The sequence below is a fragment of the Cajanus cajan genome, chromosome 2, assembly GCF_000230855.2.
Source record: "Cajanus cajan strain Asha chromosome 2, NIPB_CcT2T_4, whole genome shotgun sequence".
In the NCBI taxonomy this organism is placed as follows: domain Eukaryota; kingdom Viridiplantae; phylum Streptophyta; class Magnoliopsida; order Fabales; family Fabaceae; genus Cajanus; species Cajanus cajan.
Window position 1 is genome coordinate 28,356,263 of NC_138518.1, and position 27,327 is coordinate 28,383,589.

A 27,327-nucleotide genomic window follows, 5' to 3' on the forward strand; every position below is an offset into this window, starting at 1 on the left:
AGTTTTATAACATGTTACTTAAAAATAAAAGGACTAAAACTTTTAACAACTAACTTGAGCTAATGATGTAGAATATGCCTTTTGGTTTGAAAACAGAGAAAGGATTTGATAGGAGAAGAGAAAAAGGGCCTTAGAGACTCACGTCGAAAAACAACAATTGAAACATAGGGCTTCACCAGCAAAACCTAAGTTTGCCTTTGATTGAGTTTCACCGTGGAGAGCGCAAGGAGAATGATGTGATTCCTGGGTAGCACGATAATCGTCGGGGAGAGAGCGAGAAAAGGGATTGTTCCGTTGGCTTCCTAGGTAGCAAAATGATTGTTGAGGAGAGCACAAGGAAAGGGATTTTCATCCCTCACGAGGGTTTGGGTACTACGATGTTCTTCGAGGGTTTGAAAAGAGATATGTGTTCCTCCTGTAGTGCGCATCATTTCTACATCGATTTTTTTGTAAACCGATTTAGAATATTTGATATTTACATCATTTCTATGTAAAACCGATGTAAATATACTTATATTTTTCATTTAATTACAAAAATACCACCATAATTTTATTTTACATCGTTTTTATTGAAACCGATGTAGATATGGTGATGTAAAATAGTGTATTTCTAGTAGTGTATACAATGGTGACATGAGTCACATTTTTCTTGCAGTGCCACATAGTGAATTCTTGTTGGTCATTCTAGATCTAAGATAGTGACATGTAAACCTTGGTTAGCCAAAATTAAATAGGTTAGTTTAGGGTTAGTAGTTTGAGTTCAAGTTAACCTAATTTAGATTATCTTAACCTAAGTAACGTTATCTTGTACCACAAGCTACTAACTCGTTTATATAGCCTTTTCCTTGTAGTAGCTCATAACTTTTGATGAATACATGAGATATACCATTGATTTTTCTCTCTTCCAAAAGTGTTAGTTCTCTTCCTTGGAAAAATCTCTCCTTAAGAACTTTTATCAAGGAATTCCTCCTTATGACAAGTTCAACACTTTTCTTTCTTATCTTCTATAAGAAGTGACACATCCATCACTACACCTTCACCATTATTTTGAAATTTGAAGCTTTGATTCAACAATGAAATAAGATAGGGAGCACAAATGGAGCTAGTTAAGGTGTTACACCAATCACTTTTAACCTAGTTTCATCATCCAGACCTCAACAACCCACCAAAATGTTTTCACTAAAATTCAAGAAGTCTTACATAGCAAGTTCTTATATCTTACTTAATTGAAAACCTAATCCATTTTTTTGCTAGAACCTCATATAAGCCCATTCTCCAACAATTAAATCAGTACCTTCAACCTAAAGGTGAAAGGAAAAAAAATAGCACCTTAATGTGTAGCCTTTCTACCTTGACTTTTACAAAAACCATGAAAAGCTCTAAGGTAATTTATGATCTATAGTGAAGTTGTCAAATCTCCATCTCTTTCTCTTCGTCTTTCTCTCTCTCTAATCTTGAAAACTTTTAGAAATGTTTCTTAACTAGTTTTACAAAAAGAATGTAAGATGACATTCATAACAATCTTATTTGTAACAACTTTAATCAATTAAACTAATTTGTAGTTAATTAATTCAACCATCATAATAACTCCATAATTATTTTCAAATCTTTCCTATAATTGATTAAAACATGAAGAGGTGTTTTCCATATAGTTAGATTAATCCAATTAAATAAAATTATATCCAATTAATTCATTTTTCCAAAACCTAGCTTATAACTCTAAGTTCATTTAATCAATTAAAATAAATTTGTAATCGATTAAAACATGAACACCTTAGATTTAATAAACATAAATGAGTGTTTTTCAGTCAATTAAAAACCTCTATAATCAATTAAAATAAGAAGTTATGTTTTTCACAAACAAAAAAGTTTTCTTGTAATAGATTAATCTATGTTGTAATTAATTAAAATAGGAAAACATGATTTTTAAAAATCAAGTTTGAACTACTTTAATCAATTAAACACAATTATAATCGATTATTTTATTTTTCCCAAAACTCATGTTTATTAAGAAAACATTTTTTTAACTTTCATTACCCTCACTTTTAGCTTAATAAAACATCTTATCACTTTTCTTATTTAAGTTTTAAACATGATAGATAACTGTGTTCTTTGTTTCAAGGACCCACATAACCTATCTAAGTCTAAAAGAGAAACACCTCTATTGCAATTAGAAACATAGAAAGAAAAAGATACTTAACGATAGGCTAAAATTAAGTCTTCATAAACTTTTCTTCATCATTGGTGCTAACAACTATATCAAAAGAGAAAAGGATTTCATGGCATCTCATCATCGAAGAAAATGAGGTACCCAACCTTTCTATAACTACAAGAGGTATAAAGAGGTACAAAGTGAAAATGAAAAATGATGGAATGAGTAAATAAGGAGGGAGGAAGGTAAATGGAGTAATCAAGGAGGTAAAATAATATATTAATATCTCCGTTCCATTTTGTTTAATGTATTAGTAATTCTTGTTTGTTTCAATTTAATTTTCATTTTACAATTTCAATATAATAATAAATAGTTATTCTTATAATACTATTAATCATTATTAATACATTCTTTAATTATTGGTGATAGTTTAGAATTACTGGCGAGAATTTAAAAGGTTTAAAGATATATTAAAATGTTACATAATTTATTTTATAAAATCAAATATATTAATTATATTTCTTAACTTACCTATTAAAATTGTCAAATAAAGTGGGATGAATGGAGAAATGAAAAGTTGGGGAACCTTTAATCATGTGGGGAAACAACTTTACTTAAAATATATGTGAAACAATGAGTTTTGCGACATGACCATCAATCAAACTATTTTTTTTCCTTTTGTAGTGTTTCACAAAATACAGCATCATAACTTGCCCTACATTAACCAATGTATCATATATTGATGATAAGCTTTTATTTCTTTTATTAATTTTACATATGTAAGGCAAAACTTGTTATTTTTTACACATGACAGTTTTAGTATATGTCTTTTCTCTTTCTTTCTGTACCGGAAGGATCCCGCCGGCCACGTGGGTCGGCCACGTGGACCGGCACGTCATGTCCTATCAGATATTGATGCAAGCCAGATGTCATTCCGGCTCGGCACAGGATTGAGATCCACATCTGCCTCATATCGGCTCGGCAAGATGCCGAACACAACGTCTCGGCCACATCCTGTATCGGCCCGGCTGAAAGTCATTAGAGTAATTAGAACAGCGATCCCGATTAATAAGAGACGAAACATGATTAAGGCGTAACCCGCTGATTAACATTGTATTACCTAATTTGGTAAGTGTCAAAAAAAGCTCACTATGCTCAGGCCCATGTTAGGTATTATAAATAGGTCACACGTAACGAGGTATGTCACTGTTCAATTATTACCCTAGAGATTCGTGTTTGTCTTGACTTGAGCGTCGGAGTGCCTTTTGCAGGTACCTCCCCCCTCTGAAGAATCCACCTGAAGCTCATGTTCGGCCCTCTTACACCCTAGAAGACTACGAGTATACATTCAGACAGATACAAATAATATGATACTATCCTATTATGTGAGGCCTCATGCGATAACTTGTGGTGTATCAAGGTTATCTTACATGGTTTTAAATTGTTGACAAGATTAAGGGTGAATTTCTCCAAGAGAAATTTGTATGGAATTAACTTGGAGCAATTTTTTTAGCATTGTCGCCACGTTTTTGCATTGCAATTATGGAAGTCTCCCTTTAAATTTCTAAGAGTGCCAGTCGGTGCCAACCCAAGGAGTTGTAGTACTTGGGAATCTAAGGTGAAAATTATGTGTAAAAAACTAGCTCTCTAGAAAATAAAAGAGTTTTATCTTTGGGTGGCAAAATCACTTTAATTAACATTATTTTATCTAGCTTGCCACTGTACTTTCAATTATTCTACAAATACCCCAAGAAAATATTAAAATAAAATAATAGTTATTCAAAGAAATTTTTGTGTGGATAAAGTGTGATCAATAAAAAAATAGATAAACTAAGTCAGTTGGGATAAATTGTGCTGGCCAAAGAATAAAAGAGGCCTTGAAGTCAAAAACCTTGAGGTTTTCAATATTAATATCTTGTCTAAATGGAAATGGCATTGTTTGGTGGAGAAAGATGCCATATGGTATGATTATTAGGGGTGGGTATATGGACTTGAGTCTGCGGACCGGTCCGTAAGTCTGCGGACTTCACAGATAACGGGCCCATTGTTTTTAATCCGTATAATCATACGGACTTTTTAGGTCCGGCCCGTTTAGTCCGCGGATTTTGCGGATTTAATCCGCGAGCCCGCGGATTACCCGTTTAAATGTGGACTCAAATTTTATTATTGAAGATGCTTGATTATATTTGATAGATGTAATTGGACTTACAAATATTTTATGTTTGTTTTTAAGATATTAATTAAGACTTTGATGTTTCAAGATATTTAGACTTTGATGTACTTGGACTTACAAATGTTTTATATTTGTTTGGTTGTGTATTAAGACTTTTAAAGTTTTAAGGTAGTAAGGCTTTAATATTTGGTTAATATTTGGTATGCTTGGACTTTAAATTTTAAAGGCATTGAGACTTAAATATTTATATTAGAAATCTAGAATGTGTAAACTTTGTTATTTAAGACTTTGATTTATTATTTACAATGTTTGATGTTATTATTAGAAGTATATTTATATCATTTTATATGTATTTTTTTTCCTCATGTTTTCATAGGTTAAATAAAGGAAAAGAAATTTAAAATATGAGTCAATATTCATTTAAACAATTTAGATTTAATTGGGTTCGCGGACTTATCCGTTTATCCGCGGGCTTCACGGGCCGGATACGGACTTGAAGATTTAAGTCCATTTATTTCGCGGACCGGATTTATCTGGCCCGTTAAAAATGCGGACTTCGCGGACCGGGCCTTAAACGGGCCGGACCGGTCCGCATACCCACCCCTTGATTATATCCTTTAGATATGGTCATTTTAACAAGCCCCCCATTCAAGTCACATTTATTCCTAGACACATATCTTGGTGGTGGCATGACGTTAATAAGATTGACACTGGATTGAGTGCTTATTAATTATGGTTTTCCAATTCAATTCACAGAAAAGTTAGAAATGGTAGTGAAACCAGCTTTGGGAATGATTATTAGGTTGGGGGGATTCACCTGAAAGGGACCTTTCCCCTATTATATCAAGTGTCAATGGATAAAGAAACAATTGTTGCTGGTATGGGTGTGAGACTTCAACACTCATGGTCTTGGAGGTGGAATTGGAGAGGACTATTATTTGTATGGGAGCAAGAATTGGCCAATGAATTGTAGAAACTATTAGCTCCAGAAGAACTGGATGATGAAGTACTAAAGACATGGTATGGTTAGAGGACATTTCAAAAACATTTACTATCAAATATTCCTATAACCTCTTACAATCTCAACAAATTCCTACAAGTGTCAATGATGTTGTTGGTTATGTGTATAATCGTCTATGGATATGCTCCATCCCTTCAAAAATTATAGCTTTTACTTTGATACTTTTACAAGACCATTTTCTTGCTAGAATTTAGCTACAACACCATGGTATTATCTCAGATCTGCAAGGCACTTCTTGTGTTTTTTTTCTTATCATGAAGACTATAATTATTTATTATTTAATTGGCCTCTATCATATAAGATATGGCTTGTTGTCTACTTATGGTTGGACTGTGTTGGGATTTTACATAATGATGGGTATCAACACTATCTACACCACAACCTTTGTCTCCAAGGAAAATAATACTAGAGAGTAACTCACATTATTTGACACGTAGTGGTATGGGTCTTATGGTTGTTGAGAAATAAGTTTACATTTCAAGGAGCTACTTTTGATTCTATTGCACTACAAGCTCAAATAAAAATTATGTCATATGGTTGTTTCATTAGTAAAGATGACAAATTTCCAAGTAGAACATATTTCAATTGATGTGTAAATCCAATAGAATGGTTAAGAAAATGACAACTTTGTCATGACAGAAAGCAAATCGTAATGACTACTTTAGTTGTTATGCTAGTTCATTGCTAGATGGAACATGGTTTGCTGGGTTGAAATTTTTTTTTTTTCAATTGCATGGACTAGACTTTGGTGTTGGAAATTATGGTGTATAACACACATTATGGTGCAATAGTTTCAAATTTGTTATAAGGCTTGCTACACAATTCATTCAAGTTAATGGGAGAAAATTAATTGGTTATAGAAATTGTATTCATCATTTTGGAGCTCCAACCAAAGAGAGCAAGTGTTAACTTTGCATAGTCTCATTCCTACCCCTTTTAGTGTGGACTATCTCTTTTGTTTATATTGTTTTTGTATTATCTTGCATTTTTTTTCCTATGAAGATAGACTACAAAAGTAGGGATTCTTGTTTTATTCATTCATTTTACTTTCAGATCATTTACTCTTGCACATTCTGTACCTCTTCAATGAAATTTTTTGATTATCAATAAATAAAAAAAATAGGCATGTTGCAAAATAAATAATAATAATAAAATGAGTGTTAGTACCACTTTCTAAGATTATCTACTACTAGAGAGATCGAGACACTTCATGCTTTTAATAGTTATACAAACGAAATATTATATGGTTGTAGAAGGTTATTCAAAGAATATATGTGAAGTTATTTTAAAGAAAAAATAATATTTGAGGGACATAATGGTCGACCATAAAGTAGTTACAAACTATGATATCCCCTTCATTGTATATATAGATATTAAAAATCACAAATTTTAGTTAATTTCACTTCACATTTAATAAGTTTATATTATGATTTATAAGAAAACCTATAAAAAAAACTTATTTTCAATATATTTTAATTAGTAGATAAAATTTTTAAAAAATATATTAGAGAAAATCTTGGTTATAATTATAAAATAATCAAATAACCTATTCCAAATGATTCATCAAAATTTACATTGTACTTTCAATATTTTATGCATATTTTATTCATATTATTTGATTTTCTTAACAACTACTCCTTTAGTCTCAAAATAACACAAATTTCAAAATTTTAAAAATTCTAAAAAATAATTAGTGTTTTTATTTTCAATGTAACTTTTTTTTTAATTTTCCCTATCATATTTTTGAACTACCACGATTAAAAGTAATTCATTTATTGAGAAAATGAGATTATTTTAATAATTTATTAAAAAAATGATATATTTGTTAGTATTTTTAATCTTTGTGTAAAAATATCAAATTAAAAAAAAGGGGAGACCATAACTAACATATTAAGAGTTTATTTGTTTTAAAGGAACGGAGAGAATAAGAAAAAATTTTAGGGTGCAAAGGGAAGCTAAAATTATCCTTCATTTCCCTCCCTTACTCTTCCCCTCTTAGAATTGAACAAAGCAAAAAAACTCTTATAAAATCCTCAACTTCCATCTCATTTTTCTTAAACCAAATACGATGTAAAAGATTAAAAAAAAAATTGTAAGGATTGATAATGATATGTTCTCCAATTTTATATTTTATTTAATAAGTCTCTCATAATTTAATAATTTAATAGTAGAACCTATAAAATTTATAAATTTCAACTAATAGTATATGAAGTTTTATATACAAATTATTTTTTATTAATTCCATAAAAAAAAAAGTAAGTGCTATTAATTTTTGTGAATTCAACACTGCTCATTATTATATACAAATTATTTCCATAGAACTTTTTTATTTAATTAGTACCTATTATATGTAATAAAAATTAATTAAAACTACTTATTTTTTATATGTTTTGTTAAATATTTGTTAATTAAAAACCTAAAATTGGTATTAAAAAATCCCCAAATCTTATTCTAGTTAGGCAGAGTAGTTTTGTGATTTGATTGAACTGACTAATAATATATTCATGATTAATCCAGTCAAATCAGTGCGTCTAATTATAAATTAAAAAGTATTGGAAAGAATACGTAAAAAAGCTTATTACACACTAGCTAATTTCTTGTCAAATCGGATTTGTCTTCGATCAGTGGATGAGACCAAAGACACCCAAATCTATCTGAGAAATATTGTCTTGGTTGCAAAAGAATATTATTAATAATCATACACTATAATTTTATTGTATTTTTAGAAAAAGCTAAAATTTTATTAATGGAGTAATATACTATAATTTAATGTCTTGTATATCATGTTATGTTTGTATGATGTTGCACTGTAGGTAATCCAAATGTGGTATTTTTCCCTGATCTACCTGATTAGCCAATCATAGTAGATATCATCCAACTAAATTATACAAATCACTGTCCCGTGTGCTAACTCTTAATTTCCTCAGTTAGTTAGCAATCGTGAGACAACTTGGAAACTTGGAAACTCATGATAGAGTAAAACCATTAAATTATTTGGTGCAAATTCACATTACAAGTGAAATCTTCCGGACAATGAGACTCTATTCTACAGGAGACAGTGTGTCGGTGTATTGAAAAATGAAAAAATATTCACACCGGCATGGACTTGTCAAGGTTCCCATTCAAATTTTCCAACTTTGCAACCACAACAAAACAAGAATCATTGAAAATCCATACCAAAGATTGACCTTTTACGGAGGGTGTACCGCGTCAATGCGTCATGCATGACAATTCGATTGTGACCCGCACCTATCAGTCTGACCCCCACATAGTTTTTTTCTTTTATTTTTCAGTCGAGGAGTGTGACTTCTACCGAATAATTATTTTAACATAAATCAAAATATTGAGCGTAAAAACATTAGATTTACCCGTATCAACGAGTTTATGCTAATCAAACATCATCATTTCAACGTAAACAAAAATCGAATTTGGGAGCAAGTGATACACTGTGTGTCCTAGGCAAGCTTTTGGTTCACCCCCAACTAGTATAAATACCTATCATGGGTTGTGTAATACTCACCAACTCAAAAACTGAGTAACATGGCTTCCTTAACCTCCCTAGTGCTGCTCTTTGCAGCTCTTATTCTATCCCCACATGTCCTTGCTGACTATACCAAGCCCCCAGTAGAGAAACCACCAGTTTACAAGCCCCCAGTTGAGAAACCACCAGTTTACAAGCCCCCAGTTGAGAAACCACCAGTTTACAAGCCCCCAGTTGAGAAACCACCAGTGTACAAGCCCCCAGTTGAAAAGCCACCAGTGTACAAACCACCAGTGGAAAAACCACCAGTGTACAAACCACCAGTTGAGAAACCACCAGTTTACAAACCACCAGTTGAGAAACCACCAGTTTACAAGCCACCAGTTGAGAAACCACCAGTTTACAAGCCACCAGTGGAAAAACCACCTGTGTACAAGCCACCAGTTGAAAAACCACCAGTTCACAAGCCACCATATGGGAAGCCACCGGTGCATGAGACTCAATATGACAAACCCCCAGTTGAGAAGCCACCAGTGTACAAGCCCCCAGTTGAAAAACCACCAGTGTACAAACCCCCAGTTCAAAAACCACCAGTGTACAAGCCCCCAGTGGAAAAACCACCAGTTTACAAGCCCCCAGTTCAAAAACCACCAGTTTACAAGCCACCAGTTGAGAAACCACCAGTTCACAAGCCACCATACGGGAAGCCACCACACCCGAAGTACCCTCCAACTGATTTCTGAAGTATATCCATGATTGAAGGTGTATTAAGTATATGCTAAATAAGAGGTGTAGTGTAGCTACTACCATTGCCACGCTCACACTGCACTTTAGTTACGGCAAGGGTAGATTTGTTTAGTGTCATGGCTAAGATATGAGTATCATGGATGCATGAGTGTGAAACGGTAAACAAAAAATGCTGCTTTGTATTTCAAATTATCAATAATAGAATTTTATGGCTTGGATAGTTTTGCTGTGCTAATTTCTTCTTCTTCTTCTTTTTCCGATCGGAATCGAATTCGATATAAAGAATTTACAATATATAATTCTCAACCTATATCCAACTAATCCTAAATTACGTTGAGGTGATATGCTCGGATCAAATATAAATCCTAAATTATTGTCATATTACGGCCGTCTACGGAGTTGCATCAAATTTAAATACTGATGATAAGCAGTGATAGAAGAAAGTTGTTAATGAAGGTCTTAGGTCTCTATTTAGTAGTATTTGCTAAACTGGATCACCTTAACTAACATGGAATTTCGTCGCATGAGATTTAACTGTTTCATCAAGATATGAGGGGATAAAGCTCCATTGAAATAAATTTAGATCATGTATCATTTCGACATTAAGTTTTAAACTAATTACAAGTGGATATTTTAAAGAGTTCTGATAATCGGTGCCTTAAAAAATTGGTTAAGAAATTTTTAAGAGTTCTGTTATCAAGTAATTAATATACAGAATTTTTTTTTTTAATATTGAAAAGTACGATAAATTAGATTAAAAAAATGCATAAACAGTTTTTAATAAAATAAAAAAAAAGTTCATTTACACTTCTTAACAAATGCCTTAAATTAAGACACTAATTAGCACTGATATTTTTCTATTTTAAAAATGACATTTTTAACCGATGTTATTTAATATGGAAGAATAAGTTACGTAATATAAATAAATAAATACTATAATTACGAAGTATAACACATTAAAACCATTTTCATACATTAATACTATTAACTATCATCACTTATATTAACGATAAGAAAATTATTATAAAAATTAATAAATTTAATCATGACACTGGTACGAGATTTTAATAGTACACATAATTTGTGCTTGCTAATGCAACAGAAACATTATTTTAACATATAATCTATACATATCGGATGTAGTTTTTGCGAGTGAAATATTATTTTAGTATACATAAGAATCGAACTTAAAAGCATTAAGTCGACTTTCTATATTTTAGGGGAGACTTTATAATTACTGGATCAAAAGACTTGATTAATAATAGTTAATGGTACCTTAAAAAAAATAATAGTTAATGGTATAAAATATCATCATTTATATGTTATTTTGTGATTTTTTTTTCATAAATAAAAAGTTTAGATAGGAAAAAGGTATAATCAACATAAAATTATATTCGCTAATTTTTTTTAAGAATTTTCAGTGGAATTACAAATTACTTATCTAGGTTATTTTGTGATTTGAGTATTTGGCGACAAAAATAAAATGTTTGATATAATCATAAGTTTTGTTTGTCCAATTAATTTCCTAAATAGAGACGAGAGAAATCATGGGGTAGTTGAGTGAATATTGGTACGTAACCTAACACGGCAGCGAAGATGTAGTATGTGCCAGAGTAAAAGGCCTGGATGGGAGAAATAATAAACTATTTTCATCTTTTTCTTTTCTGCATTTTTTTATGCTAGTATTTTATTAATTTCTCTATCCTCTTTTTGTGTTTGAATAAAGTTTCATATCTACCAAACTTTTTTCCTAGTGGGAGAGATCCATAACGTGTAGATTCTCATACTCTCTTGAGCTATTTTTCCTTTACTTGCTTGAAAATCTAGATTAACTTTAAATTCTAACAAGTGATTAAGTGGGAAAATAATTTAACTACAAAAAATTAATTACCATTTCGTATTATAAATTGTTGAGTAATAAATAAATTTTTATATCGATAAAATACAAAAAAATAACAATTAATAAAATATACATATACTTTAATAATTAAATTTTTTTTAGATGATAATAAAAACAAGATCATGAAAATTTAAATTCAAAATATATACAATATTTTACTGTTATAAAATTATGTATGAAATAAATCCATAAAATGATATAAATATAATCTTTCAAACAAATTTTCAAAAATAATCCGACATAAATTACTAATCAAGTATAGAATTTGACTTTGGTCGTTGATATGTCTTTATCAGTCGATTTGTCCCACACATTTGATTTGAGTACGGATAATAATATGAACGCGGTCGATTACGCTGACAACTTACAATTACAAGTGGCACGACTCCTCGCATCTTCTTAAATAATTTATCGTTTTAAATTCATTCATGCACTATACGAATTTATAAATAAATAAATAAACATAAAAAATATAACATTTAAGAATAACTGAAAAACATATTTTATGAATATATGATTTAAAATATAAAAAGTAAATATTTAAATTTAACTTTTAAAATTATTTTAATTAATATAATATTATTCAAATAACAGGTATATTTTATTGTGATTAATATATATTAATTGAAAGGTAAATTATTGGTGAAATAATTTATGTTTTTATTTAATTGAACAATTAAGAAACTTAAACATCACGTAGTATAAAATAAAATAAAAAAGGCGTGTAATTAATGAGTTCGATGACTTTCAAAGCTAAAGTCATTTTCTGTCATGAAAACTAAAAATGATAGATTTGCATAGGATATAGACTAATATTTTTTTTTTTTTTGGTAAAATTAGTTAGTTGATCTCTAACTTTTTTAATTTCATTTTGATTGTTTTTCTTGTTTTGTTTCAATTTTCTTGTTGTGGTGGTAATTAAAAAGGGACATAATTGAGCCAAAAAAAATACTTTTTTTTATAAATAAAAATATTTTTAATTGAAAATTAAATTAAATTAAAAAAGAGATAAAAGATAAAAATGGGAGAAAAAAATAGAAGATCAAACCGAAAAGAATAAAGATGAAAGTATTAATTTTTCTTTTTTTTTCTCCTTTAATCATAAATTGAACTTTATAAATTACTTGGACTAAAAGTTATCAATGAAACAAATAATGGGGTGTTAGTAAGGAATTTATACATGTGCTCCAAAATAGTTTCAAGAAATGATTCGATAATTGGGAGAGTAGTTACACATAATTCGAACAGGATATACATGTGGCATATAACGGAGCGATCATTAAATGTAGGGTTTTTACATAAATTGATTGCCTTACAAATACAAATGTAACGACTCGTCATGGTCCCTGCACTTAGTGGAATCGCACTACTACTAGTGAACTAAGAGCATATTAAGACTGAACAACTCATACATACAGGTGTATAAATATAGTATAATAATACTAACTATGTTTCTATATACAAAAATATAACACCAAATATGTACAGTCATCCCAAAATAATAACCTCCTAGTGTCGGTCAAGCACAAACAATAGTTACCCAAGAAGGTAACTCGAACACTAGGACAAAACTCCTCGTCCCGCAGCGGTCACAGCAAACAACTCCAATCTAACCCTAACCTGCTCCCATACATAGTATGATCATCGCAGTCCATCAACATGGAAACAAAAAGGGTAAGCTAGAGTTCAAAAAGCAACCATACAAGTACAAAATAAAATCTATACTACACATGCATCCAACTCAAGTCCCAAAGGAACTTCCATCTCAATCAATCATCAACTCATCAAACATGAAGTTAAACACCATACACTTCATCATCATAGCAGTCATGCAATACATGCAACTCATGACAGATATCAATGCATATCAATCATCTAATGCGTCGTCACGCATACACCTAGGAGATCTCCCTAACAGCAGAGCAGTATAAGTGACATCTCAATCCTACCGAAACCACCCCAACTGTTTTCACGCCTAATGCGCCTGCTCGTTCATAGCTAAACAGGATATAAATCCTCACTCGGGTTTACTCGAATGATGTCACTTACACAATTGGAAGTTCAGTTCCACCGTCAGGAATATCATAGCTGGGTACAGGCTTACCACGACCTTGGCATGCATTACCAAGTCACTTGTGGGGTTCGCCCACGACTATCCGCAAGGAACCACGCACCTTCCCCAGTACTTGGTTAAGGAAATAACCCTCAACCTCATATTCCGCTCCAACACTAGCTAAGGACTTAGATTAGACTCACCCAAACCAGTGGCCTACCTGAGCACCATTCTCACCCAAAACCAGTGACCTACCTGAGCACCACTCTCACCCAAAATCAATGGCCTACCTGAGCACCACTCTCATAATTAGTGGCCTATCCAAGCACCACTCTCAAGAGACTCTATGTGAGCTCTTCTAGTTTGAAAATATTTCTCTCTCCTCAAGTCCTAGGCTAGACACATGCCATAAGGCATCACATGCAATAATGCATCATACATCATACATGGTCAATCTACCATCATGATCAATAATCATACTCATTCCATAAGGCATCACATGCAATAATGCATCATACATCATACATGGTCAATCCACCATCATGATCAATATTATCCTCATATGAACATATACACATGTCATATCATATTCAAACATTCATACATATCATTACCAAGCATACATATGAATCATTCACCACCATACATCATATATCATACATATATGAACCAACTATACATTATAGTATCAAACAACTTTTTAATTGACATGATAACAACTTAACACATCAAAACAACATGTATCTCCCTTTGACGACTGTCAAAGAAAACAACATCCAAAGATTTATACTCATCCAAATAAGCCCAAACCTATCTCAAAAGAAAGATAAGGGGATTTCCTACAACTCTTATTCAGACACCGAGTCCTAATTCCATCATCTACTTTGTCAAAACTTACAAAAACCGCAACAGCTATAACTAATGCTGACAACTTGGACCATGTTTCCTAAAACATCCATATTTAGAGTTCTAGACCTCCTTTTTAGGTGATTCCAACGCCATTAGAAAGCTAAGATCTAAGGCTACAACTTTCATGAAGATCATAAAGTCAAATTGTGAAAGCACACTCACACCTGGCGCAGCCAGTTCACACCCGACGTGAATTCATCTAGAAACTGCTTCTAGTGAATACAATCCCGGTGCCAATAATATGCGCCCGACGTAAATTCATATAGCAGCCCCAAAACTTTGAAAATTTTGTTAAAAACCCGAAAAATAGCAAATCTAGCCACATGCAAACCAAGAAACACAATGCATAGGCTCCATACAACTCAAAAACAACCTCAGATTCAACATGCACCCACCCGATGCATCAAAATCGCCAAAAACCCCATTTTTTCCAAATCCCAAAAAATGAGAATTTCCTCCAATCCTGCCATGGATTCTCCAATTTCATGCATCAATTGAGTTTCTAAACTCGCATGCAACCAAACAACATACATTCTAGCTTTCCTCATCTGAAGATTGGCTCAGAATAGCCAAGAACTGAGAAGAAGCAAAGAAATTCCTCCGGAGTTCGACTCGCGAACTTCAATCCTCCAAAAGCAAGCTTTCTAGCCTGTAATTCTAGAGAAGATAGAAGAAGTTAGTGATCTAGAAGAGAAGAGGAATCAAACAGAAAAAATTGGGAGAGAAAGGAGCTTACAGACCAGAGCCCTTCTCTCTAAAACTTCTCTCTAGGTTTTCTTGAGAATGAACTTATGAAGTTCCCTTCTCAGAGAAACCCTTATATACTCTTCTCCCTAGAGTCAACTAAACTCTAAAATCTACTCACTACGTCACAACAAACACCCTCGAAAACAAATTTCGACTATCGAATAGAGAGTGATAAAATGATCCAAAGGGAGTTACCCACGGAATATGGAACAGTTAGATATCACATAGGATCCGCATAGTAACTACCTCTCGAAACAATCTTTAAAGGTTGCAAAGAGAATTATTCGATAGGTTGTAGGGAGGTTACGAGAAGTTAAAAACGATTTAAGGAGGTTACTCACTTCACATAAAGTAGAGCGGTTGCATATCCACATCAAACTAAAGGAGGCAAGCTCATTCAAAAGGCCAGAAATTAAATACTCACGCAATCATATGCATCTACTGCCTATGTTCAAGCCTCCAGTGCACAAGTATAAGTACAAACAATGAAAATCAAAGCACTTAACACTACTAGAAAAATTAAAATTAGAGAGGGAAAAAATTCGTCACTAAACTTCATAAAATCCGTCACAAATAAGTTAGTGACGGAATTTGTGACGGAAATGATTCCGTCACAAAATTTGGCGTCACAAAATATTTAGTGACGGATTATTTGCTCCGTCACAATTAGTGATGGAATTAAGGCGTCACAAACAATATAATTTCCGTCACAAATTTGTAACAATAAATGTTTAGAAATTAATAAAAATCCGTCGCAATTTGTGAGGGATTAAATCCCTCGCAATTTGTGAGGGATTAAATCCCTCGCAATTTGAGAGGGATTGAGAGGTATGTAAAATCCCTCGCTATTTGAGAGGGATTGAGAGGTATGTAAAATCCCTCGCTATTTGAGAGGGATTAAATCCCTCGCTATTTGAGAGGGATTAAATCCCTCGCTATTTGAGAGGGATTAAATCCCTCGCTATTTGAGAGGGATTAAATCCCTCGCTATTTGCGACGGATTTTATCCGTCACTAACTGGGATGAATCCCTCGCTAACTGTTTGATTACTGAATTTGAGAAAACTATTGTTTTAAAACTCTGGTAATCGATTACCTATACATGTAATCGATTACCAGACAATGGAAATCATATATATGTTCGAAATTAACTTATTAAAAGGGTCTCTGGTAATCGATTACCCATTTCTGGTAATCGATTACCAGAGCTATTATTGAAACAATTTCAATCAAAAAAAATATCAAGTCTTTTTTATGAAAATGCATGATATCATTTAAAATGAAGATAAAAGAACAATACAGACATCAAGAGGAGTTCCCAAGATTAATGATGTGCTTAATCGGCAAGACAACACATGAAAAATAATGAATGACCTCTATCAGTGTAACTATGACAATAAAGTTTCATTGGAGTATATCCATAGCCATGATACTTTTCATCATTTAGAGATCAAAATCCACAAGGCACACATTTAGGCAAAGAAACCCCTTCAAACAATACACATGAAGCAACCTAATTTTACTAAGCTAGATTGCTTATATAGTGATGACCTTATACCTATCTACGAAACATACAATTAATAGAGGCAACATGTTGAAAATTCCAAATCAAATCATACAAAAATTCAAATACAGGGGAAAAAATTCTTAAAATTGATTACCCTTTTTCCCGGTCTAACAAGCCTCAAGGCCACCTCAGCAGCAGTATTTGCAGTAGCAATAACATCAGCTGCCCTTCTTGTGACAGGACCTTCCTGAAGAACATGAGTGTGAGCCACAGCCGCGATGAAACCATCTATATGACAAGCCAAATCACTACAAAAAACCAAAGAAACTACCATCAACTTCCCAGTAATAGCGAAAAACACAAATTTCATTCCCCTATCACTCATAACAAAATTCCTACTGAGAAAAAAAAAACCATGCTCAAAAATCTTACATTTTCAATATATCACCTTCTTCCAACACTGTCTCGTCACTGGCTAGTGGAAACTAAAGGAAAACCAGCATCATCAAAGCAAATATATGAACTGACAAATTAAAAAATATATATAAGAAAAAATCATGTGGGCATAAGTCTTAATACAAGTGTTGGGAACTTCCCTGCAAAGTGGTGCAAAATATCAAAATAAGGTTCAGCTAAAGCAATATTGAAATCAGAAACCCAAAATATAACAATTCTAAAAAGCAGGGAATCAAATTAAAAGCAAGGGATAGTAGAGCCAATTCAAAAGGATAACCAAAGCCACTTAAAAAAATTATGTAGTTAGTGTTTAAAAACATCCAAGTAAATACAATATAGCGCAATGTGACCAGAAATTAACAAGAACACAGCAATGTATTATGTGAACTGATCAGAACAAGCAAATCACCAAGTACACTCTAGAACATCCAAGAGGATCAAAATCGTAAACCCAAAACAATAAAACATGTCTGCCTTATTGAGACCAGGTCCCAAAAAAGTTACAAACATGCACATACAATTAAGCCTTACAGTAAAATAGTCATTAAAACTATCAACACACCAAAAAAATTAACATGCCTTGAACATGCCTGCATCAATTGATTATCAAATTTACATATGCCAATATATCTTATTTAAAAAGACCCGAATGTGAGTTGATGACAATAATCCCCTCAATGATTTTCAAAAATGACACTCCACCACAACCAAGCTACTCTAAAATTATACTTCCACAGAATCTAAGAAAACAATCAGGCAACTAAAGATTTAACTATTGTTTAATCAAGTTATTGTACCATATATTTTTTATTTTATAAAATGTGATATTTTGAAAATGAAAACAAAGAAAACTCACATCTCTACAAGTAAAAGGTTGTTTAACACCGGTAACCATTAGTACAATCAGAACACAAAGGCCAAGACAGTAGTTCCTATTAGTTGCCATATTTTCCTTTCTCTATATCAAAGCAACTGAAAGCTAATACCTTGAATACTAGCATATTATTCATTTGTTTTCAAGATGAAATTTGCTTTTAACAGAGTGCAAGGATAACTAATGATTTTGAAGGGAAAGAAAGTTCAAAATGGCTGTCACTGATGCATTTAGGTTTAGAAAAATGATTGGTTTCCTTCACATACATGTTAACAAGCAATTCAGCAATAAGTGAAATATCATTTTCAGGCTATTTCAACTTTCTTCTATTTATTTCCACTAAATAAAATTTAAATCTTGCAAACATTTTAGCATGCCTGGTATGAAAAAGATGACAACAACAAAAAGAAAGAAACAATCAAACAAATTCCCCCCTTACTAAGAGAGAATAAGAGTCACACAGTAAGAGTAGACTAGATTATGCAAAAGAGCTATATATAATAAGGCAAGACAATTAAACCATTAAATAAATAAAACTTACCAAACCCGTATGACCCAAATGACCATATTTGTAACAAGAAATTTCTCATGGTGTTGCATCATCAGAATTGACACAACATAAGTGGCCAAGCCTCTTGCAGACATAACATTGAATTTCCTAATTAAACAGAAAAGGTAAATAGTCAGTGACTTAGCAATTCAAATCCAACAGAAGCCACTAATTTTATGCAAATCCAACCAAAAACATTTCCCAAATTTGACAATAAAAGAAAAGCACAATAAGAAACAGAACAACCTTGAGATCATCCAGTGAATAATCACTCTTGCAAAAAAACATATCATGCCCAGAATTTCCACACTTTAAGCAAATAGAAATGCTTTTAGAAGTACTCGCATGCTTTTCTGGACAGTCTTTAGCACGGTGACCACCTTTTTTGCAGATAAAGCAATCTTGCGTCTGTAGGAGCATAAAACATATCTCAACAAAACACATTAAACCCTCATATTCCAATAAAATGACAGAATATGACTATAAGACATACCTTAGTGCATTGTTTTGCATTGTGTCCCAAACCACCGCAAACATAGCATGGTTTCTTTCGCTTTACCGCTGAACAGTTCACAGCGGCGTGACCTTCCTCGCGGCGCATCTCTTCGATGAAGGCGTAGCCGTCGAGGAGGATGGTTTCCTTGGGGCGGCGGTTGGACCAGTTGGGGTTGGGGTCGTTGAGGGAGGAGGTGGTGGCGCGTGTGGAGAGGGCGCGAAGGGAGGGGGTGGCGGGGAGGAGGAAGCAGCGAAGGGAGGGGGAGGCCGCGAGGGAGATGCGGCGGAGGAAGGAGAGGGCGGAGATGGAGGGAGGAGCGGTGGCAGAGAGGGAGAGGGAGCGGGAGAGGAAGGGGGTTAGGGTTACGGTTTTGGGGAAGAGACAGAGAATGTGTGAAGAGGGCTCCCTTCTGCCCTCTTTTAGGGTTTCTTAAATTACCCTTTTGCCCTTCTAGAAGGCTTGGGTCAAATTGGGCCCAAACTGATTTGAACATTGCAAAACAAGGCCCAAAACGTTTCCAGATTCCGTGGGTCATTTTCGGGCTCCATTTTGACCATCTTAGGCTTCGAACTAGGAGATGCACATTAGGGAGACATTTGTAGCTTTTTCTCTTAGCTTTCCAACGCCACCAAGATTGCTCAATTCGGAGTCCTGTAGCTCCAGATAGAGCCAAAAAACCGAGCGAAGGTCAAACTGTCCAAAAACAGAAATTTGATTAGTTTTGCAATTAGGCCCATAATTCAAATGACAATTAGCAAACATGATAAAACCACGAAATTAACCCTAAATGTGAGAAGTAATCAATGCCATAATGATATGAATTGAAGCACTAAATTACGGCTCATCAATCAGTTTATAAGAAAAAGGACTACAAATTTTAGTTCCTAGCCAATCAAACCATCTTGAAATCAATTTTCTTTCCACCCTAATAGTCACAGCTGATTAGGAATAACATTGATTCCAGACATCGACGAACCACCACAACTGCACTAATAAGCTTAGTGACGGATTATTTAATAAGCAGTGTTATATAATTAAAAAAAATACTTGCTACTAATGAAAAATGACTATAATTAAAAAAAATACTTGCTACTAATTATTTAATAAGCAGTGTTATATTGTAAAAAAAAAAAAAGTTACAAGAATTATAAAGTTAATTAAAGGTTTTTAGTAAAATTGGCTCATAAACTAACTGAAAATTTATAAGTTATAAATTGGAAACTGAAAACTTATTAGTTAAGAACTGAAAAATTAGAAGTTTGTGAACTAGCTAATTGAATTGGAAGTTTTTTGTAGGCTAATTGATAATTATAAAATGTCAAGAAATAATTCTTATAACGAGGATGAGAAAATGACAGGAAAGATAAAGTAGTTTTTAAATTAAAAAGAATAAAAATTAATTTCAAAAAAATAATAAGGATAACAAAGTAAAAAGAATAAAAAAAAAGACTTACAAACTAAGTTATTTCAATTAATTTATAAAAATAAATTATAAACACCCATACTAAACAAGCTTATTTAATCGGATTAGCTTGTAAACTAGTTAAAATAACTTAATAAGCTACTTAAATGTCTTCTCTCAAACACAATCTAGATCAACAGATTTAAAAAAAAAATCACTCTTAAGTATACCATATAACAACTCTCTGGTAGTATTGATTATTATTCTCAAATAACAACCGAGTGATTTGAAAAGATTAGAGTTAGTTCTTAAAATATTTTAATATTGATCATTCAATTAAATAAATTAAATTCACATAATCAAGTCAAGAGATCAAAGTAATTGTTAAATATGTTTTTATCTTCATTGTGAAATTTAAAATATAAAAAAAAAGAAATTAATATATATATATATATATATATATAATTTTTTTTTATAATATATCATAAACAATATAAATTGTTAAGATAATTCTATAAGATATAGTTTAGATATACTAGTTTATACTCTCTTAATTTATTATTTAGTTTCCTAAATCAGTTTTATCTAAATTCCTAAACTTTAGGGACTAAAATTATCCAATTAAAATCTTAGGGATCAAAATTGCACAATTACAATACTTGAGGAATCAAAAATGTAATTAAATCAATTATTTATATTTGTGGACATTATCTTTTTATAGTTATTTTAATGACTTTTATAGAATGTTTTAAAGGTTTTTAATAATTATTACTATTTTAATAATCAAAAATGTATAATTTTAATATCTCTATGGTTCCTATGAGAAACCTAAAAGTATATTTGGATGAGGAATTTTAATGGGGTAATTCATTTGTTTGAAGAATTTTAAATTTTTGAGGTGAAATACTTTGTTTGGATGGAGAATTTACAAAGAATTTGAATTCCAAGCATTTGTGAAATTCTTTGAAATAATAGAATTTCAAATTCTCCCAAAAATGTAAGAATTTGAAATTCCTCATATTTTTTCCCCTTATTTCACTTATATATTTTATCTTATATCTTCATATTTTTAATTATTGAATATTTAAAAATACTTTAAAAATTATTAAATATTATCTAAATTAATTTTTAAAATTATTAAATATTTAAAAATTGGTTAACATTTTTTTTTATAAAATTTTATTTAAAAATCTCAACATATAAATATATTTTTAAAAGCAATTTTATCATGATAGAATCAAATTATCATATCCATATTAACAATTTAAAATTTAAAAAAAATTGAATTGACTTATCCAAACAAAATATTTTAACAATGATAGAAATTGAAATCAAAGTAATTAAAATACCAAGAATTTCAAATTCCTTGAATTTGTAAAATTACTCATCCAAACACACCATAAGGGAATGCAATTGTAAGAGACAATTATATGAGTAAGATATTTATTGTATGGATTAGAGTACTCTGTAGGTTCTTAAGAGAATCCTGAGAGAAACAAATAAACTATGCAAGTTTATATTTTACTTTTTGATTGGTCTCTTGTATTCCTTGTTGCGTGAGATGTATGAATATCTATTTAATTCCACAAATACATGAGTTTTGATTTGAATTAAACATGTTTGGTATTTTAAATATGAAAAAGATTATGTTATTCAATTTTTGTTATTTGTGTTATGGTATGTGGGGTAGAGAGTGTCACACAAATTATATATATTTATTATTAATAAATACATAATATATATATATATATATTATATTTTTATAATATTATTCATAAATTAATATCAATAATATTATTAGTATATTTATACATAAACTAATAATTTGATAAATATAACTTATTATATATTAATATACTTTTACAAAAATATAAATATACATATCTTATCTACTATATTTATATTTTTGTAAAAGTATATTAATATATACTAAGTTATATTTATCAAATTATCAATTTATAATTTATTAGCAATATTAAATTATTAATAATATAAATATTTTATTTATTTAGTAATAATAAATATATATCATTTGTTACATTAATAAAAATTATAGTATATGTTAACTTAAATAAGCAAATAATTGTATAATTTTAAATTATTATTATATATATATATATATATATATTAAAATTTTAAAATTATTAAATTTTTAATGGGAGAGATTCAAATTGCACAATTATGATTTTTGAGGGACTATAATTGTTCAATTAAAAATTAAACGACTAAAATTGCACAATTACAATCCTTTAGGGACTAAAATTATCCAATTAAAATCTTAGGGATCAAAATTGCACAATTACAATACTTGAGGGATCAAAAATGTAATTAAGCCAAAATTAAATTAATATTCTTTTTTTTTTTAATTTCACAAGTTTTTTTATAAATATTTTTAATGAATGTCTTAGTTTCTTATGTTCAAAATTGACAATTTTTTATTTAATTAAATGAATTTCATAATTTTTTCAGTCCTTTAATGAAATAAAATATTTTTAATTTTATTATTTTTAAAAAAAAAATTAACATATTTTCTTTAATTATGCATAATTCTTAAATATAAAAGTTTCATAAATAAAATTTAATATTTTGAGAGGAAACAATTTATCACAAATTTTTCACAAAATATTTTAACTTATTTGTGACGGAATTTTGAGAGGGAAAAATCCGTCACTAAATTTTTTCATTTTAGTGACGAAATTTGTGACGGATTTTTTAGAGACGAAGTTCATTCCGTCACAAAATCCGTCACAAACATTTTTTTTTATTTAGCGATGAAATTAGTGACGGATTTTTAGAGACGAAAATTTTTTCGTCACAAAATCCGTCACAAATTTTTTTTTTTTTATTCAGTGACGAAATTTGTGACGGATTTTTAGAGACGGAATATATTCCGTCACAAAATCCGTCACAAAAGTCAATAAATTCTAGTCCATCACAAAACTTAAATTCCCTCACAAAATTCGTCACTATTAGCGATGCTATTTTTTCCGTCACAAAATTCGTCACAAATATTAATTTTTCTAGTAGTGTAATATACGGATGTATGTATAAGGTTTTGTCTAAGGTCTTGGCTAATAGGCTGCGAAAGGTGATTGGAAGTGTTATATCTGATTCTTAGTCTGCTTTTATCAAAGGCAGACATATTCTAGATAGTATCTTGGTGGCTAATGAAGTGGTGGAGGAAGTGAAGCAAAAAAAGAAAAAATACTTGATGTTCAAAGTTGATTTTGCAAAAGCCTATGACTCGGTGAACTGGAATTTTTTACAACACATGATGCTTGTAACACCCCAATTTTCAAAAAGGTTATTATTATTATTATTAGATGGTATTTGGTCATAATTATTTTAATAATTATAGAAGAATATTATTTTGTACGTTTTAAATAATTATTATTTTGGACAATTATTTTGTACGTATTAAATAAGTATTTTTATTAACATTTTTAAATAAATATTTATATGTTTTAAGAGAAGGTTGATTTTATATGATATTTTGTTATTGAAATTATATTATTATATTTAGGGTCAGAAATATATTATTATTATAGAGAAAAAATATTTTATAATATACATGTATTTATTTTATTTAATTATTTTGAGGAAAATTAGAAGTGGGTTAGAAGAGAAGGAAAATGGGTTGGGTTGACCCAGTCCAATGGATTAATTTTAAGAAAGGAGTCAGGTGGTGTTAACCCTATCTGCCTCATTTGCGTTCTGAAGGGTTAGGGAAAAAAAGAGGAGAAACAAAGAGCTCTAAGGAAGAGTACTCAGGAACGATCTTAGATCACACCAAGACCATTCATCTTCTGCTCATCCAGGTACGGGGGAGATGGGTTTCTTCATATGTGAACATAGGGGTGTTCGGGTAGTGAGGGCAATCCCTAAGTCCCTCTAGGAACTCTATTTAAAATTCTGAACGATTATCTGTGCAATCGATGTTCTAAATTCTTAATTCATTTGGAAGAACTTATTTCTTGAATTGTCTTTGAATTCCATTGGGGCTTTCTTGTTAATTCTTTATCCTTAAATTTGATGACTTGAATTTTATGTGTTAAGAAGAGTTTAGATTTTTTTTTTTGTAAAACCAATGGAAACCAATTTTTGAGGCTTGAGATGTGTATGGATTGATTTGGAACGTATGAAGAATATAAATGGAGTTAAACTGAACCAACGGGGTGTAGAAGTAGTGAAAATTGGTAAAAACCTTGTTGGAACTCGTAAAACGCAGGTTTAATTTCACAGAGGGGAGTCTGGGCAGAGATTTGGGCGTTCAGCGCCAGTTTTGGGCGTCGGGCGTCGGGACCCCGACATACGTTTGTAATTTTGCGATATCTTTCTGTGTAGTTATCCAAATAGAGTTCCGTTTGTTTTGTTAGAAACTAGACATCTGGGGCTACCATTTAGACACAAGAATCGTGTAACAATATTAATATTTGATCAAGTTATGTGAGTTGCAATTTGAGCCTTCCAATCTGTGTGCGAACCACAACATCAATTTTTGTGAGCCCTGAATGGTAACCTAAACGACTTTATTAGGATTTGTGTTCTTCATGAAAGTTGTAGATATTGATGTTAGGATTCTAATGGAGTTGGGATAACTTAGAAAGGATATGTATATCTCGAGTTATGGTTAAATTATTAACTGAATGTCATAGATATTGTGATGTGTGTGAAGAATTATGTGAAATTTGTGATCTATGATGTTGATAACTTAATGATAGGTACCTAGCATGTGAGGATGATATTGCATGGATTGTTATTGACATGTGATGATGTTATATAATGGAGATGCATTAATTATGAGTTACGTGGGATGCATGAGTTGCATGAGACTTATGAGTTGCATGTGGTGCTTGAGAAGCCAGACGTGGCTATATTGCATTGGACCCTGGGCCCAGAGAGGGGTTGAGACAGGGGGGACCATGACGGGAGGCATTCCATGCGTGGGCCGTTGGGTGTTTAACTGCGCAGCTCACTGGCCACAGAGGGTTTAACGGTGGGTGGATTGCCTTTGCACGGGCCGCTGGGTGTTTAACCGTGCAACATACCGGCCCTGGGAGGGTGTGAGAACGGTATGCCCGCATTGGCAACAACTAAGGGAATTGACGAGGTACGCCCATTGTGCGGAGTGCCAAGTTGAGACTCTTAGGAGAGGAGATGTGTATGAGTATATAGTGAGCATGTGTATGAAAGCTTGTATGATTGAAAAAAAAAATGATGTTTGGTAATCATATGAGATGTATTTGTTGTTTATATTTAATGATGATATTTTGGTGCACGGTGTAGGGTGGGAATTGGGTAGCTCTATGTTCATATATGATGTTATCTATCTCTCACCGTCCTGTTTTTATGTGGTTTTCTTTTAGGTGAAGATGAAGGCACTCATAGTGTTGAGTTCTAAAGGGAAAGGGTTCTGCTCTGATAGGATGTGACATTGGGGCATGAATTTAGGATGCTTTAGTTATGAATTGTTATTTGTCGTTTGAGGAGACTTATTTTTAGGAGTTTTATATTCACCTTATATTTGTAAATTCTGGATCCCTTTCATTTTTCTTTAGAGACCTTGATAATTTTCTTTTAAGAGTAAAACTTTATTATTATTATTATTATTATTATTTCTATTTATTTCAAGACTTGTGAACCTATGAGTTTTTATTAAAATATGTGGACCCTTCTTGATGTTATATTTATTGAATTATTCTTATTGTTGTTACTTATCTATTATGGGGTAGAAGGGTGTCACAATGCTCACTATGGGGTTTCCTCCTAAATGGTGCAATTGGATTGCAGAATGTTTACAAACACCTAGAGTATCAGTTTTGGTAAATGGAAGTCCTACAGAAGAATTCAGTATGTCAAAAGGATTGAGACAGGGAGACCCTTTAGCACCGTTTCTCTTCCTAATTGTTGCCAAAGGATTGAATGGGCTCTTCAAAAAAGCTAGTCAGTTGGGCACTTTCACGGGATATGAAGTCGGGAGAAACCAACAGGTGGATGTTCTACAGTATGCAGATGACACTATCATCTTGGCAAAAGCAAAAGAGTCAAACATTTGTGCTATCAAATCCATCTTAAGACTTTTTGAACTTGCATCTGGGTTAAAAATCAATTTTTTTAAAAGTCAATTACTCGGATTTCATGTGGATACTCTTTGGCTACAATCAATGGCAATGTTTTTGCATTGTCAGATAGGGAGTCTACCTTTTACTTATCTTGGCCTACCAATCGGCGCCAATCCGAAACGATTAGATACGTGGCAACCTGTAATTGAGAAGATCCAAAAGAGATTATCTAGTTGGAAGCGTGATTCCCTGTCCTTTGGTGGTAGAATTACTCTCCTAAAGTCTGTACTACATTCAATTTCGATTTACTTCCTCTCCTTCTTCAAGGCTCCGAGAGGAATAATTTTGCAACTTGAATCTTTATTTAAATCTTTTTTATGGGATGGGGATGCTGATCATAAAAAAATATATTGGGTAGCATGGGATGATGTATATAGAGAGAAGAACAAAGGAGGTCTAGGGATTAGGGATCTAACTGCTTTCAATTTGGCATTACTGGGAAAGTGGAAATGGAGGATGTTAGTGGAGACTAATAGTTTGTGGGTAAAGGTAATTAATTCCTTGTATGGAGACCATTTGTCCATTTCAAGTGGGTCAAGGGTGAAAGGTTCTAGATGGTGGGCTGACTTGTGTAGCATTGAAAATGATAATATGGTTACCAACAATTGGATGACAAATAGGTGTAGAAAGGTGGTTGGGAATGGGAAAAATACATATTTCTGGGAGGAAGATTGGTTGCAAGGAGGTAGGTTGTCACAAAGGTATAATAGATTGTATCTCATTACAGAAAATAAGAAA

General features: G+C 31.8%; 2 protein-coding genes across 2 annotated transcripts; one reads left to right on the forward strand and one right to left on the reverse strand.

Moving 5' to 3' along the window:
• The first annotated feature begins 8,850 nt into the window (after positions 1-8,850).
• LOC109793958 (uncharacterized) lies at positions 8,851-9,794 on the forward strand. The gene has a single exon (XM_020353431.2). The coding sequence runs from the start codon at positions 8,887-8,889 to the stop codon at positions 9,568-9,570; it is 684 nt and encodes a 227-aa protein (XP_020209020.2). The 5' UTR covers positions 8,851-8,886; the 3' UTR covers positions 9,571-9,794.
• Positions 9,795-16,398: 6,604 nt separating this feature from the next.
• Positions 16,399-19,647, reverse strand: LOC145954216 (uncharacterized). Its single transcript, XM_083068085.1, has 4 exons — positions 19,063-19,647; positions 18,816-18,977; positions 17,122-18,677; positions 16,399-16,997 (listed from the first exon to the last, which is right to left on the reverse strand). The coding sequence occupies exons 1-3, from the start codon at positions 19,168-19,170 to the stop codon at positions 18,606-18,608; spliced, it is 342 nt and encodes a 113-aa protein (XP_082924211.1). The 5' UTR covers positions 19,171-19,647; the 3' UTR covers positions 16,399-16,997; positions 17,122-18,605.
• Between the last annotated feature and the right edge of the window lie 7,680 nt (positions 19,648-27,327).